We start from the raw sequence: 20336 nt of genomic DNA, 5'->3' as shown, positions 1-20336 counted from the left end.
TAAAAAAAAAACAGGCTTTCTAATCTTTTGAATGAAGGAAGAAGAGTCAGAATTGATGTCTCTGTTTAAAAATTTGTACCCGATCACCTTAAGTCATTATATAGCACTCTATAACCTTATGGTCCCTTTTAATGTCCAGAAAGGTACAAATTGATTGATTAACAACCACCACCCCAGAGTCTTCTCCCTTTATCTGGGAGCATTTTATTTTCTACTGCAGATGCTGTTAAGGAAAGCTATGATTTCTCCCCTTTAATAGAGGCAAACTAATGCTTTTAAGAATAAATGTAAAGATGGCAGGTGTGTGATATATGGACATTGAATGCCACCTGCTGGACCAGACCGTGTTCTGCAGCTCCTGAATTAGCTCAGACCAGGAAATCACCTCTCTGCTTTGGCAAAGGTCTCCCCAGCACCCAGTCCCACCCGACCGAGAGTGGCGATTGGTATTTAACTGCCAAACCACTCCCACTATACTAATGGTGACATTTGTAAGGGAAAATAATCACTCCCTTCGGGAAGGGTTAGAGAAAAGCCATGCGATGGAGCAGACAGCACACCACACCTGAACTAACAGTCATAATTCCCTGCGGTCATAAGCGCTAACAAATGATCTAATCTTCTCCTGACTCAGTTTCCTCGTTTGTAGAATCAGAACAGCAATGCTTGTTCTTTGTGAGCCATAAAGTGTGATAGAAATTGTTGGAAGCCATGATTGAGTAAGACCAGGCAGGGCCTAAAGGCAGAAAATGGATAATACGTCCCCCTACAAATTAATTTTTCAGTCCACAGGATAACAATATCCCCTGTACCTTCTACTGACCCTTCTGAAGGTCACAGAAATGAGCCGACAGTATCGGGTTCGGTTCCCTCTGGACATTCTAGAGGTGGGGACCAATGGAACACTCACCTCCAGATTTCAGAATTCATGACGGAAGGGCTCTAGAATGTTAAAGACAAAAAGTTCCTTAGACATCTTGAAGACCAAGCTCCTCCTCTTCTAAATAAAGAAATTAAGAGTCAAAAGAACGGAGGCTAAAATGGTACGAAGCGCCAAAGGCCTTGGACACCTAGCCCAGTAAACTCTGGGTCAGAACCTACTAGCTCTGCTCCGGCCAAGCGTGAGAAGGTGCCATGGAACGGAAAGTGGAAACTGCATCCACATGCAAGGACCTCAAGCACACAATTATGAATCTGGAAGCTGAGAGGGAAGTTGGAATGGAAAGCAAAGAGTTGAGAGCCCAAAGTAGCCTTCAGTACAGAATATTATCATTCTATATTCCTAAAGTCAGACCTCAGATTCTCCCAGCAGTAGGTTTTCCTTCCTCAAACTCACATTACACTTTGTTTAGCTCCTACCTACTACAGTTAACATTTTATAACTATCTGTCTTATTCTCCCTTCCCCAACTCTAAGTTCCACAAGCCTAAGGAGAATCAGGAAGATCTGAGTTCAAATTCAGCCTTTATTCGTTATATGATTCTGGGCAAGTCACATTTTTTTTTAATAATTAGAAATTATTTTATTATCTTCATCTGAAATTTTTCTGTTCATATCCCTTGATCATTTCTCAATTGGAGAATGGCTTGAATTCTTATAAATTTGAGTCAATTTTCTATATATTTTAGGAATGAGGTTTTTTTTCTTTTTTTTTATTATAATAACTTGTTATTGACAGAACCCATGCAGGGTAATTTTTTACAACATTATCCCTTGCACTCACTCCTATTCCGATTTTTCCCTCCCTCCCTCCACCCCCTCCCCCAGATGGCAAGCAGTCCTATATATGTTAAGTATATCACAGTATATCCTAGGTACAATATATGTTTACAGAACAGAGCAGTTCTCTTGTTGTACAGGGAGAATTGGATTCAGAAGGTAGAAATAACCTGGGAAGAAAAACAAACCGTTTACATTCATTTCTGGGCATGTCACTTCATACTGTTTACCTCAGTCTCCTCATTGATAAAATGGGCTGGAGAAGGAAATGGCCAACCACTCCAGCATCTCTGCCCAAAATAATCCCAAACGGGGTTAGGAGGAGTCAGACAGTACAGAAACTACAACACACTGACAACCACCACAGAAAGGATCATGTCTTATCTCAGCTTCCTAAATTGCCCCATAGCTAACACGCTGCCTGTCCCCGCTGGATAAATACTGTTGAACTGAACTTTAGAAGTGGGCTGAATCTCAGGATGTGGAGGTGAGAGTTGAAAGGACTTTGAGATGCCCTCCATTCGCCCTACATACACTCACTGGGTTCAGCATTATTCACACCTTGTCTCCCCATCAGAATCTGAACTCCTAGAGGTCAGGGATGATACCTTCCTTTTTCCTTATCTTCCCAACATAGAGCAGTTCCTGCATGCAGTAGATGCTGAGGAAATGCTTATTCACTTTCTCAGAGACCATCCAGTCCAACGCTCTCACCTTCTTTGCCATCCACCCAGCCTAACTCGGAGCCCGACAGGCAGCTTGGTAGATTAATGGCATTCAGGGTCCCAGAGAACTGGTCTAGTGGGTGAGAAGAGGCACCAGAACCCTGTTCCACTGGCGCCCGGGCCCAGACGCCCTCCAGCTGCCTCCCTGCTTCCTCTTCTCTGGAGTCCTCGCACCTCTGGCCACCTGAAGCGACCAATCCCTGTCCTCCATCTCAGGATGACTCCTAGGTGTTCCTGCTCTAAAAAACAGAACTAAGACACATTGGCTCAGTGGGTTTTCACTGTGTCATATCTGCCTGATCGGGACAGTTTTTAGTGTCTTCTCTGTAGCCCCCAGGAAAGGAATCTTACCTTTACTTATCAGTTTGCAAAAGACACAGGGAAGTTAAGGAATGTAAGTTCCTAGAGGCCGAGTGTACCTAAGAGGGTGTAGATCCTTTGAACAGGAAGGAAAGTGTGAATAATTAGGAGGACACAGGGAAGGCTTTCTCTAGGAGATGGTATCTGAGCTGAGCCCTGAAGGAAGCAAAGATCTCCATGATTCCAAGGTGGGGAGGGCGAACATGGCCTGGAACCTAGTAGACACTTAGCAAACGTGAATCAGATTGAACGAATTCTTGCCTCGTAGCGGGGGCTGGATAAGCTCCGGGGCCCCTTCCGCTCTCAGATTCTCTTGCTTCCCCTGAACATCAAGCGCCAGTGTGGGGAAGGCGGGATTTAAGATGCAAGGAATATATTGGAAATTCCAATCCTCAACTGGCTAAGTCACTGTATCAACTCTTTGGTAGTCGAATGTTTATCTAATCATGTCTCCATAAATGAAATTGTGCCTTAAAAAATCCCCAAATCCCAAAATTGCTCTAGAGATTGTACCACATCATAACCCCCCTGCCTGGCTGAAATCCTAAAGGATGACAGAAAATGAAAACCGTTCATCCTGGAAATCCCATGGGGATCGAGATGAAATCATTTGGACTGTTAAATGGTTTTGTGCCTTAATGCGATAAGGAGGTTCCCTAACTATCACCCCACTTCATGACTTCCTGTTTCTACCCCTGCTAGAACAGCTGAATCTAATGAGATTGGGTTTTTCTCTCTGAGTGGGAAAATGTTTATGAATTGTTATGCTTAGTGAGTTTATAGAGTAATGTGGCTTTGTGGGCCGGCTGGCTATCTAGATCCCACAAAAATGGAATCACTTGGGGTACACGTCAAATGGGGCTGCTTATTAATGCACAAACTTTATTTCTCCGTGGACCCAAGTTCAAATACACGCTTGCAAGTGAAGATAAACGTGGGCATCTCCACAGAGCAGCAGATCTCACTTACATCCCTCTAATGAAATGGCCAGCGAGCCCTGATCCCTGATGGCCGTGATTCTTGCCACTGACTGAGCCCAGCTTACTGGCATCAAGCCAAGACAGATAATTACATTCTTTCTATAACCCAATTTTCCTTGTACTTTCAATTATACACATTAGTCTTCACTTCCCCCTTTAAAATTAAAAAAAAAAAAAAAAAAAAAAGCTTTGGATACTGATATTGTGTACAAGAAGCTGTTGTTGGATCAGTGCCACTGACGAGAATTGCAGAATTTTGTATCTGGACCTGCATTTTTCTTTGCGTTGCTGAACAAGGTTATCCGCGAAATAAGACATGGCCGTGTCCCCTCCCTGACAAATGACGCAGATCCGCTCCCAAGTACCCGGATCGCGGAACATTCAAACTGAAGACACCTTAGAACACAGAATGTTAGAGGGAGAGAGGCTCTCAGAAGGTTGGATTTTAGAACAGGAAGGATCCTTGTAACATAGACCATTGGAATGAGAAGGAACCTTAAAACAGAACATAGAGTGTTCAATCTGGAGAAATCTTAGAACCAGTGTATTAGAGCAGAAAAAACAGTTGCTACCTAGAAAATCATAAAGGTTCAAGACTTTAGAACAGAGGACAAAGAATGCCATGGCTGGGAGAACCTTGGAACACAATGTTAGAATTTTAAAGGACTTAACTGTTGGAATCCTTACAAACTGCTAACTCATTAGAGTTGATAGATTGTTGATCTGATCTTACAAGAAGATGTTTTGGGCCACAACCTGAAACAAGGTTCTAAGTAGAACTAATTAGTACAATGCTTGTGTTTGCACCTTTACTCATTGGAGTTCACAAGTATGCCAGCTTCACAAAGTAAACTTTGTAACTTTGTGAGTTCACACCTCCCTTGAAGCTCTTTGGGCCAGAGACCACTATGGGAGAAAACCCATAATCCCATTCTCTCAGAAGATTCACATATAAGGCCAGTGAAGAGAGAGCTATTCCAGAATATATTCCACTTGGCTGGCTGGTCGCAGAAGAGAGGTCAGCTGGACTGGAGAGGAGCGACTCTGGTGCAGACAGAGAGCACTTCGGGAGATTTCAGCGGAGTTACGCCAGAAGCCCTCTCTCCGAGGCAAGAGAGAATATTTTCCACTTGGCTGCTGGTGGCAGAAGAAGAGTTTTCAGAGGAAGAAGTCGAGAGTTCAGTGGACAACCAGATTCATCTTCATCTCACCCCACTGTGGTTGGTGGCTGGGCTCCTGCACTTCCCCCACTGAGACCAAGCTGGTCTGAAAGACTCACCAGGAAGCTGGCCGAGCCCCAAGTGAAGGAGACAAGAGATTCATTCCATCTCTGTGCTGGTTGGAGGCAGAAGAAAGCAGAGGCAGAGGCTGAAGGACAGAACCTTTGGATTTGGAGATATTCGGAGGGCTCTAAGCTAAACCGGCTGTGTTTTGAGAAGAACAAGAACTCCAACATTTGAACTCCCACACTTAACATGGCGGGGGACCTTCCCCGTAGAATGTTGGAGAGCACAAATGCCATGTTAGTGTGGAAAGGAATGGTAGCGTTAATTTGCATTTAGATGCAGCTAGCTGGTACTTGAGACCACCGGAGTCAGGTCTCAGACTCTTACTGGCCCAGTTTTCCTCAGTTTATTGTTCTGTAAAGTAAGAGCAATAACGGGTTGTTATGAGGATCAAATAAGATCATAATTATAAAGCATTTGCTATGTTAAATGCTTTTAACTTTTGGAATGCTTTTGGAAGCTTTCTCAGCTCGGACCAGTTACCCAAGGCTTGGCCCAGGGCTTGCAAAGTTAAACTGACTTAACTCTCCCCATACATGGAACACAAGACTTCTGACTTGGAAAGAGAGTGTTCATCTAGGGGGCCCTCTCAGGGGTGGGGGGAGGTCATGGTTCCCGAGCAGGACTTTATTAGTGTCAAGAACCCCATCATCGAAGCCCTTTCTAGGAAACCTTCGACTCCAGTCTTAGGGAGTAGCTAAGAAGGCTTCCCCGGAGGCAGAGCCGAGCCTCGAGCCCCACGTCCCCGCGCTGCAGCCGTTGTACCTTCTGCCCCGTCCCGCCTGCACGACCCCACGCCTTTACAGGCAAGTTCCATGAAGGCCGGGTCACTCAGCTGGCAAGTCCGGCCGGCTCGACGTCCTCGCGCCTCCGCGCAGAGGCCAGGCCTTGCTGCAGAGCCCTGAAGTGATCTCGGTGACCATAAGGGCAAGCGGGCGGCAGTGACGTCCGGCTCATTTGCTCCGCTTGGCCCCGCCGTGTTTAATGCGGGACCTTATTAACACAACTCTATTGCGGCAAAGTGCAAACTGCCTCCTGGGAGAGCCAGCGGATTCTCCTTTCTGCCGCCTGCGATATAATCGGTGCGGGGTCAAGCTTCCTCGTCTGAATTAGTGCCGGCAGAGTGCCTGGGGGCCCGGGGGAGCCAAGGCAATGGGCCCAAACCCGGAGCAGAGTGCAGCTCTCTGTTCTCCTTATTCCACATCAAATAATGAACTAGAAGAGGCTTCAAACGCTGGCCCCCTCAGGTCTTGGGAGTTAAGGTTTCCTTCATCTCCACAGTCCCAGTTAACTTCCCCAACGGGCTGTCCAGCCCAACAAAATACCTGTGAACGGGCACATGCCCGAGGGATGGCCAAACCAAGGAACCGTAATGATGATGTAATACCGGTCCACATGGATATTTGTGGAACACCGAGGTTCTTGTCTCGGACACTCGATGTGATGCTACGTGATGATACAGAGGGTTCCTGAGATCAAATTAAAATGCCTGGTAAACCACCATATATATCTCGGGGATTATTATTATTATTGGAAAAAAGTGCTTTTCTCATAGAAATGTGTGGTCCCCGCTACAAATAAGATTATCCCCATTTTACAGATGAAGACAATGAGGTGGTTTAGTGAAAGGGTAATATCTCAACTTGCCCCGGGGTTGCCGAGTTGGGCAACCAAGCATGGAACACAAGTGTCCTGACTGAGAGTTCCCGGTTCTTTCCCATATGTCATCATCAGGATAACCCTGGCTAGAAGCACTGGAGAACTTGAGATTCACGTGAATTAGTTGGGTCAGCCAGTTACTTGGGCTTTTGTTTGTTTTCACAAATGTTAAAAACCCAACCACTTGGACCCACTTTCTGGTCCCAGCTGGGAGAGCTGGCCGTGGAGACTCCCAGGTTGATTCTGAACATTTCTCATCCTCTTTCCCGGTTCCCTTTTTGGAAGAACCAGAACCGTATGTTGCACATCTGAAAAGCAGCGATATCACGTTATAATGGGAAGCCCTTCGATCTCAGAGTCAGGAGATCTGGATGTGGGGCCCAGCTCCTCCAGAAACCAGTTGTATGACCTTGAACGACATCACTCTCTCCTGTGTGCTTTCTCTTCCTCAACTGTACAATGGGGGAAGGGGAGGGACGGAGATAATGATGTTGGTACTTGCATCCTACTGGGGAAGGCCCAAGGCCATCTTGGGTGTGCCAGCAAGTAAACTGATAGAAAGATGAAAGTTCTCTTCAGGAATTAGAAAGCAAAAGCAAGTGGGCAGGAATTCTTAACCTTGGACCCTCTTCTGCAGGCTGGGGAAAAGGCGACCCCTGTCAGGATCATGTCCTTAAAAGAAGAAAATAGAAAGTTGCAAAGGAAATCAATTCTACTGAAACGCGCCTGTTAGAATAGATGAACAAAAACCAAAGGTCTCAGATCCCAGGTTAAGTGCCCCAGAACTTGGGACCGGGCGGACAGATAGGCTTCCTGTAAGAAGTGGCCATGAGACAGGACCTGAAGGGAGTTTGGGGGGTGGGAATGCACTCCAGGCCTGGGAGGAAGCCTGGCTCTCAAGGATTGGAGGAGGCACATGGAGGTCCAAGAACAGCACTGTGATCACATGATGGTTAGGATTCTTCTAAAACGCCTTCACGTTTTAATCTTCTTTTCTTTAGCAGGTCAGCACAGAAGTCTTTCTGAGGATTGCTCCAGCTATGTAAGTCTACTCAGTTCTCCCCTTCGACCTGCTTTAAAAAAGGAGAGTGGTTTGGGAAAATCCGTGAGGTTTTTGACACAGAGAATATGTTTTCCTCAATGGAAGTTAGTTTCCTCACAATCCCCGTTATACATTTCAGAAAACCGAGGCATGGACAAATTAGTTTGCTCAAGATCAGATAGTATTTTGACACTTGACCTTCCAACTATAGAAATGATGCGCTTTCCTAGAACCACAATGGAAAGGACTTTGAAGGTCATGGGGTCCAAAGTTTCTTAACTGTTTTCTGTGGCCCCCTGTAGGTCACAGCACTGAATGGGGAGGTCTTGAAAAGATGATTTATTATCGGTAAACGTTTGCTTTGTTGCGTACCTGGGCTCATGTACAGATTTCTCTGGTGAAAAGGTAGTGATTGGAAACTGTTTAAGAAGCCTGGTCTAGTCCAACCCCTTCATTTGAGAGATGAGGAAAGGGAGTTTAAATTATTCTGCAGGATTGCACAGTTTGAAAGTCAGAGGTGGGATACCGAGGACCTCTGACTCTAAAGTCAACGCCCATGCAGATGGTGAATTATCTCCCTTGGGAGGCCTTCCGGTGAGGACATGGAGCCCGGTGCTCTTACTGTGTCAGTAGGTCACCAGTATGTTGCCATAGCCGGTCCTCGCCATTCCCTGAGTAATTACTGAGCTCCTCCCAAACCAAGGGAGCCATGGAAAGTGGAGTAACCTTGGGAGTCTGATGGGAACTCGGGAGCTCAGCGGTGCGTGGCGAGGGATTAGGTTTGAGAACTTAGAAGGTCTGAACCCCAAAACACCATCTGAGAGCCTTCTCCCCGTCAAATTCCCGATGCTCCGGATGTAGTTTCAGTTGAATCTTACAAAAATAAACCTAAATTACATCCCTGAGGGTGCCTCAGTGCCCTTGGAAACCAATCCCCGACCTTGGACAGGTCCACGGTCCAGTTTTGCTCCTTGAGGTGCCTCTATAGCAATGCTCTTCATCAACATAAAGCTCTTTCATCTTACTTATGGGGCTGCTCCCTTCTCCGTAGGACAGGAGCATAGCAAACGGGGCTGATGGAGCGCAGGGCGCTGAGGGAGAATACTACGAAGAAACCATGGATTTCTCCAAGGAAGGACTCCTGTCCATGAAAATCTTACCCGCCAGACCTATAGAGGACTCCCAATATGCAGGTAACTTGGTAAAGGCTGAAATGCAGGGCAGTTACAGTAACCGAGGCTTATTGTGTCTGGAAGGCCCCTTCCCCGATTCCCACAGCAGCAAACCACCTCTCTGTTCTCTTTCCTTTCTCCCAGGGACGTTGCATTGTTTATATTTGTGCACATCTCTCTCTCACAGGTGAGGAGGTGGTCTGGTCAACAGGGATCTGGCTTTACAGGTTCAAATTCCGCCTCTGCCCTATACCAGTCGTGTTATCCTTATTCGGTAGTCTCAGTTTGTTTTTTGGCAAAGACGCTGCAATAGTTTGCCGTTGCCTTCTCTTCCTCATTTAATGGGTGAGGAAACTGAGGCAGATTGGTTAGGTGACTGGCCCAGGGTCACACAGCAGGCATTTGTCTGAGCAGTATTTGAACTCGTCTCACCGACTTCCAGGTTCGACAGCCTTTCCACTGGACCACTTAACAAACCCCGACTTCTCAGTGCTCTAGGGAATTCTCTAGGACTAAGAGAGAAGATACTGACCTTCTCTGGGCACAGTAGATATGGAGAAGGTGAGGAAGTTTCTTATATCAGTGAAATCACAAGTCTAGTGTCTAAACCTACTCGATAATGATTATTATTATTATTGCTGTTGTTGTTATTATTAAAGCCCGTCCATCACAACAATGTATTTTTAAAGGTTCCCAAGGACTAAAATCTATACTAAGTAAAATCATCATACAAATTTTTGTTATTATCAAAGAATCCACACAGGCTATCCCTAAAGTCTTAGCACGGTTTGAAACTTTAATTACCTTGAAATTTCACTGCGACTTGTAGGATCCCCTCATGTGAGCCACAGTGATTTCTGTGTGGTAAGGGGCTTAGTATACCACCAGGGTCATGTAAAGGGGGATACACGACAAGAGAAAGGAGACATGAAAGACTTGTACAGATTGATCAGGTGAGGACCGGCTGTGATCTTTACTGATGTAGAGAATAGCCCCCCACGAGATCATAGACCCACTGAAGTAGATGTCATCAGAGCTTATGGAAATCAGTTCAAGTAAATACATGGCAATGATTTCAGAGCAGCATCTTCTAATAGCCTGTCCTGACTCACTACCTACGAATGAAGGGGGAGGGAGGGCAGCCCAAAGGAGGGTCCCAACCAAAGGGCTCCGGAATTGTGAGGATGGAGGGAAGAAGCGGGACTTGGTGACCTCCCAGGAGAGCTCCACCTGAGTTGAACGTGAAGTAAGAGGAGGATCACAAAAAGCCAAGAGAGATTAGGCAAACGTCCCTTATGGCTATGGGACTAATAAATGGATGAGGCAAAGAGGAGGAGGATAAGGCTCCAAAGATAGGCAGATGACCCTGAATATCAGATGTGGTGGTGATGGGGAGCCATCGAAGGTTTTAGCCCTTGGAGACTTTCCATCTCCATTTCTAAGGTCAGCTCGCTTCCTACTGCTTCTAGACCACATACGTAGGGTCCTTTCTCTTTTCAGTGGCGCAAATCAATTCATTTCAATAAGCATTTATTTAGTACAATATGAAAATGGAAAATGACACAGCCCCTGCCCTTGAGCCCCTTATTATTTACAATGGGGATATAAGAATGGGATTGAATCCAACCCACAATTTGATCACTGCACTCCCTCTACTGAAACAGAACTTTCTTTGCAACTTATAGTCTTAGGGAGAAGTTCGGTAACACTAAGAGTTTAGCAACTTTCAGCAATCTGTGTCTTCATGACCTTTTTAAAAGCCTTTATCTTCTGTACAGTGGGCAGGGGAGAATGTCATGAGAACAAAGCGCTGTCACCAAAATGTTGGAGGAAAATTTGAGAAAAGATGGCAGATTTGAGCCAAAGAAAGCTTCATGAACAAAGCCACACTCGAGTAAAGTTTGAGAGAAAGAAGTGATTGCAACTGGTCACTTTGCCTTCAGTTGGTTACAGATAGAACAACCGACTGGCAGACGGGCCAAAGTGGACAGAGGGCTGGGCTGTCTAAATTGGCGGGGAGCCTAGAGATCTTCTGAGTTCTATTCCAGACATCAGGCTGTCCCTTAAGTGGCAGGGCTCTGAGACAGGCCCAGCTCCCAACTGGGGGAGTCAAAGCCTCCCAGCAGCCAAAGAGCATTCTCTTATTTCTCTAGGTTCATTCGTCTTCACCCCAGAGCCAGTAAACACCGTTGGCAGCAGAATCATATGTGGGGTCTTCAAAGTATAAGTCCAAGACCCCAAAAAGTCAAAGCGAGGCCTTTTAAAATGGCATTCCCACTGCTTTCCAACCAGCTCTCTAGGCAAGGCTTAGAGATTTGCTAAGCATTATTCTCAGAACTCGTTCGCTAGATTTGGTTGGAAAATCCAAGATAGCACTTTTCTAACTATTATGCCCCATTAAATCTTATTTTCCTGCTTAGCACTGGAAATTATTTTTGCTCCAATCGAGAAGACAATGTAAGCAGCCTCTGGTGATGATTTTAAAACTTTCTCAAAACAATTTCTTGCAGAAAACACCTCCAGTCTAAATAAGTTCTTCCCCATTTGATCTCATAGCACTTTATACCTCTATCAGCACCTGACGTTGCAATCTGTATTCTATTTATCTGCTCAGGTGGCTCATCCCCCTCACCCAAAGGATCAGTTCTTTGAGGGTAGAGATGATCTCGTTCATCTTTTTATGGTTCCTGCCCCATTCCCTCCATCTCAACACAGTCCTCTGCACGTGAGATCATAGATTGTAGCTCTAAAAAGGTGGCCCTGAAACATAAGTGCCGATCCCCTGACTAAACCCAGCGGTTTTTCTATGGCACCCAAAGCCTCTCTTTGTACTAGTGATTGAAACCATATGCCCACATATGGCTTAGACAACCCAGGTCTGCAGCACCTGGTGTGGTTACTGGGATAATAACCCCCTGAAAGAGGCTTGGGATCCTTTGAAGACGGGAATTGTGGGAAAGCTGCCTCTGCCCACTTGCTCATTAATCTGGAGCCCCAGAGCCACTCTGTGATATCGGACACATTAACAGACATCCTGACTTCCTTCTGAAGGGCTCTAATCATTTCAGAGAGATGAGAGTTGTCAGCCACAGATTTCCCAAGAAATCACAGACACGTGCCGCTTTTAGTGTCTTTCTCATTACAAGATTAGAGCTAGAAGGAGCCTGAGAGCTCACAGAGGGGTCAGTCAACAGCCAGTAAGTATCAAGGTTAGTTGGAGCAGGCGCTGTATTGAGTGCTAGGGCCAGTCAACACTCAATAACCATCAGGAAAGATTTGGGTTGGACCAGGCACTGCACTGAGTGCTGGAAGTACAAAGAAAAAGTAAAGGGGGTCCTGCCCCTAAGGATTCTACTGGGGAGATGCAGTCCACAGATCTAGGGATATACGAGAGCTTTGGCATCGGAGGGTCTAACAGCTCCAGGGGCAGGAACATCCTGTTGGAGAAAGTGATGTTCGAGGTGAGCCGTGCAGGGGTAGGAAGAGGGGGCTCCCGGCAAGAAGGACCCTCAATGTGAAGACACAGAGACAGCCCAGCTTCTTACAGATAAGGAAACAGACACAGACAAGCACGCAGCCAGTGATGGGCAGAGGCAGGGCCAGAACCTGGAAGTCTCTACTCCCTACTGAGTATGCCCCGGACTTTGGCTCAAAATTAAAATAAATTATGTTAACATGGCTGAGACCAGATTTGAACTCATCTTCCAGACTCAGGGCCAGGCGCTCTTTGCACTGGGGCACCCCAGCTGCCCTTCTTCGTGCTTTTCTAATCCACACCACTTCACCCTCACCACTGTCTCTGAAGCTCTTCCATTCTCCCTCAGCAAAAACAAAATCAGAGTCTTATCCATTCTCTGTCTACAACCCATCTTAAGAGGTGAGCACTTTAGCTCCCGCCTTTTTCTCTTCTCTCCTGGACTATGTACTAGTCTTCACACAAGTTTTCTCTCCTCCTGAAATTTACTTTGTATTACTTCTCCATTTAAATGATTTAACTTCCATAGAATGAAATCTTCTACTAGAAAAGTGATTTTTTCCTCTTTTTTTATTTCCCCTGCACACATCACAGTGCCTTTTGCACCATAGTAGGTACTTAATGACTTGAACAAAATCAATTCTTCCCCCATTTGCTTTGAATACCTGACACCTATAATTATCTTTTCATCTAACGATTAGAAAATCCACACCCCACAGTGGAGAATACACTGGCCAGAAGTTTTGGGAACTCCCCACCAGAATGTCTCATAGGAGTTTCATAAAGAGACAGGAGTCTCCCCTTTAGATGTCCCTAAAGAACATCTCGTCCCCTCAGGCTGGAAGTTGTTTCCTCTATTTCTGACTGCCCCAGATCTCTACTCTGGACTGGTTTGAAAGTCTTACCAAAAGGGAGAATAATATGTAATGTGTCTATAAAGGAAGGACTCACTTCTACCGGGATGTAATGCAAACCAAGTTGAACCAATGAGTGCCATGGGTCCCCAGGCTTCAAATCAGCTAGACCTACCGGGTCTCTCCACGAACCAGCTTCAAAGAGCCAACAACGCCCCACACAAATAGTCCCCCAGCTCCCCGATCCCTGAATGATTTCTTAGGATGCTATAGAAAAAGATTTAGGTCGTCTCCTCAAGCAGATGACTTGGTGATCATCTTCAACCACCAATCTCAGAGGTGGGTGAGGTGGGTGCCTAGAGATGGCTCCTGAGAGGTACTTTTCCCGTATTCTGTTAATGTATGTATTTTAGTGCCCTCCATGACACGTTTTGTGCTACATTCATTCTGAGATCAAATTACATGTTGCCATGAAGGTTGTGAAAGCCTCAAGTGGCTGGGAACATATGGTCATAGCATTTTCACTTGCTGGGCAATCATTTCCATCCCTTATGTCGCTCACAGCTGAAAACAGCCCCAGTGGAAGAGACCACCGCGTTCACCACTTTGTAAGAGTGAGATGAAAGGCTAAGTGTCAATATCATGGATGGGAAAAAGGGCTAGCTTTTGACTTAGAAGGCACGGGTTCAAATCCCAGCAGATGACCAATGTTCAGGGTCAAGGATAACAAAAATAGCTCAAGAAGAGGCTGGATTGCAAGAGGGAAACGGTGAAGTACTTCACTCTTTTTCCTAATATCAGTGTTTTACTAGGGAGTCTATGAACCATGAAACAGTCTCAAGTGTGAAAAATGGGCCTTCTATGCTCAAGGCGCTGGGTAAGTACAAACTACTAAGAGGCTAACGATAATCGTGACAAGAGGCTAATAATAATCATGACAGCAGCCACAAACTACTAGGAGGCTAATGATAATCCTGACAGGGCCGGAGCACTTCCCTCCAGGGTGAGTGCAAACTACTGAGAGGCTAATGATAATCGTGACAGTGACCACAAACTACTGAGAAGAGGCTAATGATAATCGTGACAGTGGCCACAAACTACTGAGAGGCTAATGATAATCGTGACAGTGGCCACAAACTACTGAGAGGCTAATGATAATCGTGACAGTGGCCACAAACGACTGAGAGGCTAATGATAATCGTGACAGTGGCCACAAACGACTGAGAAGAGGCTAATGACAATCGTGACAGTGGCCACAAACGACTGAGAAGAGGCTAATGATAATCGTGACAGTGGCCACAAACTACTGAGAGGCTAATGATAATCGTGACAGTGGCCACAAACGACTGAAAGGCTAATGATAATCGTGACAGTGGCCACAAACTACTGAGAAGAGGCTAATGATAATCGTGACAGTGGCCACAAACTACTGAGAGGCTAATGATAATCGTGACAGTGGCCACAAACTACTGAGAGGCTAATGATGATCGTGACAGTGGCCACAAACTACTGAGAGGCTAATGATAATCGTGACAGCAGCCACAAACTACTAGGAGGCTAATGATAATCCTGACAGGGCCGGAGCACTTCCCTCCAGGGTGAGTGCAAACTACTGAGAGGCTAATGATAATCGTGACAGTGACCACAAACTACTGAGAAGAGGCTAATGATAATCGTGACAGTGGCCACAAACGACTGAGAAGAGGCTAATGATAATCGTGACAGTGGCCACAAACGACTGAGAAGAGGCTAATGATAATCGTGACAGTGGCCACAAACTACTGAGAGGCTAATGATAATCGTGACAGTGGCCACAAACGACTGAAAGGCTAATGATAATCGTGACAGTGGCCACAAACTACTGAGAAGAGGCTAATGATAATCGTGACAGTGGCCACAAACTACTGAGAAGAGGCTAATGATAATCGTGACAGTGGCCACAAACGACTGAAAGGCTAATGATAATCGTGACAGTGGCCACAAACTACTGAGAAGAGGCTAATGATAATCGTGACAGTGGCCACAAACTACTGAGAGGCTAATGATAATCGTGACAGCAGCCACAAACTACTAGGAGGCTAATGATAATCCTGACAGGGCCGGAGCACTTCCCTCCAGGGTGAGTGCAAACTACTGAGAGGCTAATGATAATCGTGACAGTGGCCACAAACGACTGAAAGGCTAATGATAATCGTGACAGTGGCCACAAACTACTGAGAAGAGGCTAATGATAATCGTGACAGTGGCCACAAACGACTGAAAGGCTAATGATAATCGTGACAGTGGCCACAAACTACTGAGAAGAGGCTAATGATAATCGTGACAGTGGCCACAAACTACTGAGAGGCTAATGATAATCGTGACAGTGGCCACAAACTACTGAGAGGCTAATGATGATCGTGACAGTGGCCACAAACTACTGAGAAGAGGCTAATGATAATCGTGACAGTGGCCACAAACTACTGAGAGGCTAATGATAATCGTGACAGTGGCCACAAACTACTGAGAGGCTAATGATAATCGTGACAGTGGCCACAAACGACTGAAAGGCTAATGATAATCGTGACAGTGGCCACAAACTACTGAGAAGAGGCTAATGATAATCGTGACAGTGGCCACAAACTACTGAGAAGAGGCTAATGATAATCGTGACAGTGGCCACAAACGACTGAGAAGAGGCTAATGATAATCGTGACAGTGGCCACAAACGACTGAGAAGAGGCTAATGATAACCGTGACAGTGGCCACAAACTACTGAGAGGCTAATGATGATCGTGACAGTGGCCACAAACTACTGAGAGGCTAATGATGATCGTGACAGTGGCCACAAACTACTGAGAGGCTAATGATGATCGTGACAGTGGCCACAAACTACTGAGAGGCTAATGATGATCACGGCAGGGCCGGAGCACTTCCCTCCGAGCTCCGGGTTGTTTGAAGGGGAACAAATTCAGAGCTGGGTTTCCGTTTCTTGTTTCACAGACACGCGCTGTTTCCGAGAAGTGATGAGCTCTCCCTTTCCTGCCAGCGCCCAGCCCGATGCTTCCGCGAGGCAACAGCCGCCCTGGAACCCCTGGACGAGGTCAGAGGTAAGTGAAAGACGTGGGACCCACATGGACTCGGGCGAGCACAGAAGGGCAGGACCTTCGGCAGACGCGGGGAACCCAGGAAAGAACCTTCCGCATCCTGCCATGTGACAGGGTACCGTGGGAGCCAGATGAGCTAGCGTGCGCGCAGGAGGATTTCACAGAAACCCGACGTCCAGAAGATTGGGGAGGGGGGGGAGAGGGGGAGGAGAGATCACAGAGCCTTAATTAAGCACTTACTGTATGCTAGATATTATGTAGGGTGCTAGATATGAAAAAGCAAACGAGAGAGTCCCTGACCTCAAGATGCTTACCTCCTGAGGGGGCCAGATAGAGCCTTGATTAAGCACTTACTGTGCGCTAGATACTGTGCTGAGTGTTAGCGGGTACAAAGCATATGCAAATATGCAAAGGATGCATGATTTTGGCAGCCAGTGGAACGCCTTAGCCACATAGATCAGAACGTGTCAGTGATTTAGGAGGTAAGTCTAACAAGTAAGTTAAATGACCTGTAATCAACTAAAAAGTTTCGCTCAATCGGGATTTATTAGTGCGCACCAGGTCGCGCTAAGGGCTGGGGATACACATATAAACTTCTCTCGACTTTTAGCTAGCTTGCCTTCTAACAGAGAGGAGCAGGAGTGCACAAGTGCACACTGGGAAAAAGAAGATAAATGCAAAGCGTTGAGAACATGTTAGTTTGGGAAGGAAGGCACTAGCAGCTGAGGCAGGGGGTCAGTGGGATCCCACAGAAGGTCAAGGCCAGAGGGAGGCTAGGAAGCCAGGGCTCCCAGCCCAGAGCTTTGCCGCAAATCAAGGAGCAAGTGCACGCATGTGTGCGGAACCTGCCACCGCCCCCACCGCCCTCTCCTCCCCCTCCACACACACACACCCCCCACACTCTTCCCTTTCTATCTCGTGCTCTTGCTAAGGAATAATCACCCAGTCAACGCTACCAGGGCTACTAGAAAGGAGCAGGATGACAGCTGAGCACCTGCAGAAAATCCTTTTCTTTCTGCATGAGTGTAAACCCCCCAAGGGCCGGGCTGCTCTCACTTCTGTCTTTGTTTCCCAGCCTCCTCCTCTGTTTCTCCTTTGTGATAAGAGCTCAGACTCCAGGAAGGAACATGTACGCGTACACATGGTAGAGCACAAAAATAAGGTTCTATTTAAAACCATAAATCTCCATTTTGTACCACCCTATATGTATATAGATGGGTGTACAAATACATGTAGATATATGTAAGTTTATTCATATGCACACATATTCTATTCATTACCTTCAAAACTGTCCTGCTTGCTACATCTCCCTTCTAAACTGACCCTGTAACTTAACGTTCTGGCAAAACTGTTCAGCTTCCTGTCAGATGCCTGGATGCTAGAAAATTAACTAATATCCTGCTGCCATGATGTTGGCAGCAGTTGAATGTCATCTCAGAAGCAACTAAGTTGGGAAAGAGGACCTAAAAATAACACCGCGGTGAATCAGGATGGTACGCCCACTCCTCTCGAATTGTTCAATTTCTAAATTTCACATGATATCAACTGACTACTAATGGTTGTTATTTTAATCATCGACACATCTATCACTTTCAAGTTTGACAAATTTGAGGCCCACAATAACTTGAAAAATGGATACTGTTGATAGACTTTCCCCATTTTCTAGAGAAGGAACTGAAGATCCTAGCAGCCCAATGATCTTAACATTTGTGTCAAAGGTAGAATTTCACCCCAAATCTTCCTGACTCCAAATGCACAATTCCTACCATAATATTCCTCATAAATGAGCCAGATACTTCCAAGGCCCAAGTTACTTTCAATTTAATAAACATGTATGAAATGCCTTTGATGTTATAAAGACAAAATTAAGACAAAGTTTGCCCTAAAAAAACCAGAAACAAACATCCTTTACGTTCTCTCCCTGTGCCATGTTCAGCAGCTTTAAAGGGCTTTTGAAGGATGAAATATCAGGACTACTGGGATATCCCAGCACACACGGGGCCTCTCCCATCTGTCTACCCTCTGTATCTACAATATTTCAAAATGTAGGGATTCTGGATATGCCATTTATTCCGCTCTGACTTTTGAAAGTTAGTTAATTTCTCTGGGCCTTACTTTCATAAAATGAATGGACTAGATGGGTTCTCAGGTCCCTTCTTAATCTCTGATCCCTAATTCCATAAATGTACATACTCCCTCTAGAGTATGTACTTCCATAGCTTCATAATTTCCTTTCCATTATTTCTGCGATTAAAAACAATTTCATCTGGCCACCCATTTTCTGGAGATGAACTTTATACTTAACTCAATTATTAAAATAGTACTTCTCTCACTGTTCTAATACATGAAGCTTGGCAAAAGATACTGGCTTTAGCCTTCAGGATGCCAGGTTTACCTGGCATTTATCATAAGGAATCATGGAAGGTTCCTTCCTCCTTCCTCCCATGGAAGGGAGACTTTTTTAGGTAAAACATGTTAGCTTTGCCCGATAGATATGGCACCAATAGTCAGATCTATTTGGACTGGAACTTGAACAACCTGCTCTCAGTGTTGCAATTACTATTACCATAATATGTACAACCATCCTTTCTAGCACCATCACCACCGCCCCCACACTATGTGAGTTCGCTGAGTGCTTATTCGGAATTCAGGGTTACTTTCCAGAGGCCTAAATTATATGTATTATGGTAATTTATTCATTCTTCATTTCCTTATGAATAGAAGGTTTGATGTCTTTATGCTGTTTGCTCTGAGAGAATATAATCTCACAAAAGGGCAAGGACTATCTTTCCTTTGTCTCTGTATGTGGATTGCCTAGCCCTTTTGCCTGGTACACAGTAGCACATATTAAGTGCCTACCTATTGATTGGTAGATTTCTGTCCTTAATTCTGCAGTCCAGATCACGATTAATTGTTTTATAATATGTTTTGCAGGAGAAGATGCCGATTTTAGCAGATATCAGAGATCTAAATCTTAAAGGTAAATATGTATGTGGGAAACATGGAAATGAAATATGACTGTGTTGTGCCTCTGCTGTTCAACTGAGTTTTTATGTGTGTAAAAATCATGGCTAGCCACTACTGAGTGTGTGGAAAAGTCAGAAAAGGGGAGGAAGTAAGAGAAAGAAGGAGGGATAAAGGAAGTGTTAGAGAGAGAGAAAAAGAGACCCAGATAGACAATGGAATAAAAAGGGATGGAGGAAAGAAAAAGGAGAGAGAGGGAGAAGGAGAAGGAAGGAAGAGGGAGAGGGAGAAGAAGAAGGAGAAGAAAAGGGAGAGGGAGAGGGAGATGAAGAAGGAAGAAAAAGAAGATGAAGGAGGAGGAGAGGAAGAGGAAGAGGAGGAGGAAGCGGGGAAGAGGAAAAAAGGAAGGAAGGAAGGAAAGAAGGAAGGAAGGAAAGAAGGAAGGGAGGAAGGAAGGGAGGAAGGGAGGAAGGGAGGAAGGGAGGAAGGAAGGAAGGAAGGAAGGAAGGAAGGAAGGAAGGAAGGAAGGAAGGAAGGAAGGAAGGAAGGAAAGAAAGTGTCTCTTTTATTAATCACCTTGTGACAACTTTCTCCAAAGCAATGTGCCTGAATATTCCCGCTAAAGCCCTAGAACTCACCCTGTAAAACTATCTTTAACGTGTGCACCCAGTGCTTCATGGTCCAACAACATTTCCTGGGTGTTCTTGTACTCCAGGCACCGTTCTAAGCATTAGAGATAGAAGGGGAAACAAAAGAGCTACCCCATCCTCGCAGAGCTCCCACTGGTGGAGGTGTCCGCCCCATGCTGGGGTGTGCAATGAGGGGTACCAGAAAAAGTCCTCTGCAGAAGGCAGGGTCTGAGGGTCTAAGGAAGCCCGGAGGCCAGGTGGCTGAGATGAAGCTGGCGCGCTCCAAGCGGCCAGAGCCAGCAAAGGTGCAGGCTCGGGAGCCGAAGGGTGACCCTCAAAGAGCAGCCGGGCTGCCGCATCCCGGGATCCCGGAGCCCTTGAAGGG

The 20336-nt window shown here is 45.8% G+C and overlaps 1 protein-coding gene across 1 annotated transcript in view; it reads left to right on the top strand.

The window, feature by feature from the left end:
* Positions 1 to 20336, top strand: part of CLNK (cytokine dependent hematopoietic cell linker) — a 110896-nt gene that overhangs the window by 30943 nt on the left and 59617 nt on the right. Inside the window, exons 5-8 of the mRNA XM_051965421.1 lie at positions 7731 to 7771; positions 8823 to 8964; positions 16255 to 16361; positions 19293 to 19338. Of these exons, the coding sequence (XP_051821381.1) occupies positions 7731 to 7771; positions 8823 to 8964; positions 16255 to 16361; positions 19293 to 19338 (336 nt within the window). The remainder of the gene's footprint in view (positions 1 to 7730; positions 7772 to 8822; positions 8965 to 16254; positions 16362 to 19292; positions 19339 to 20336) is intronic.

Source organism: Antechinus flavipes, chromosome 6, assembly GCF_016432865.1.
Source record: "Antechinus flavipes isolate AdamAnt ecotype Samford, QLD, Australia chromosome 6, AdamAnt_v2, whole genome shotgun sequence".
Lineage (NCBI taxonomy): Eukaryota > Metazoa > Chordata > Mammalia > Dasyuromorphia > Dasyuridae > Antechinus > Antechinus flavipes.
The sequence above is the reverse complement of the archived record's forward strand: the minus strand, read 5'-3'. Positions and strand labels throughout refer to the sequence as shown.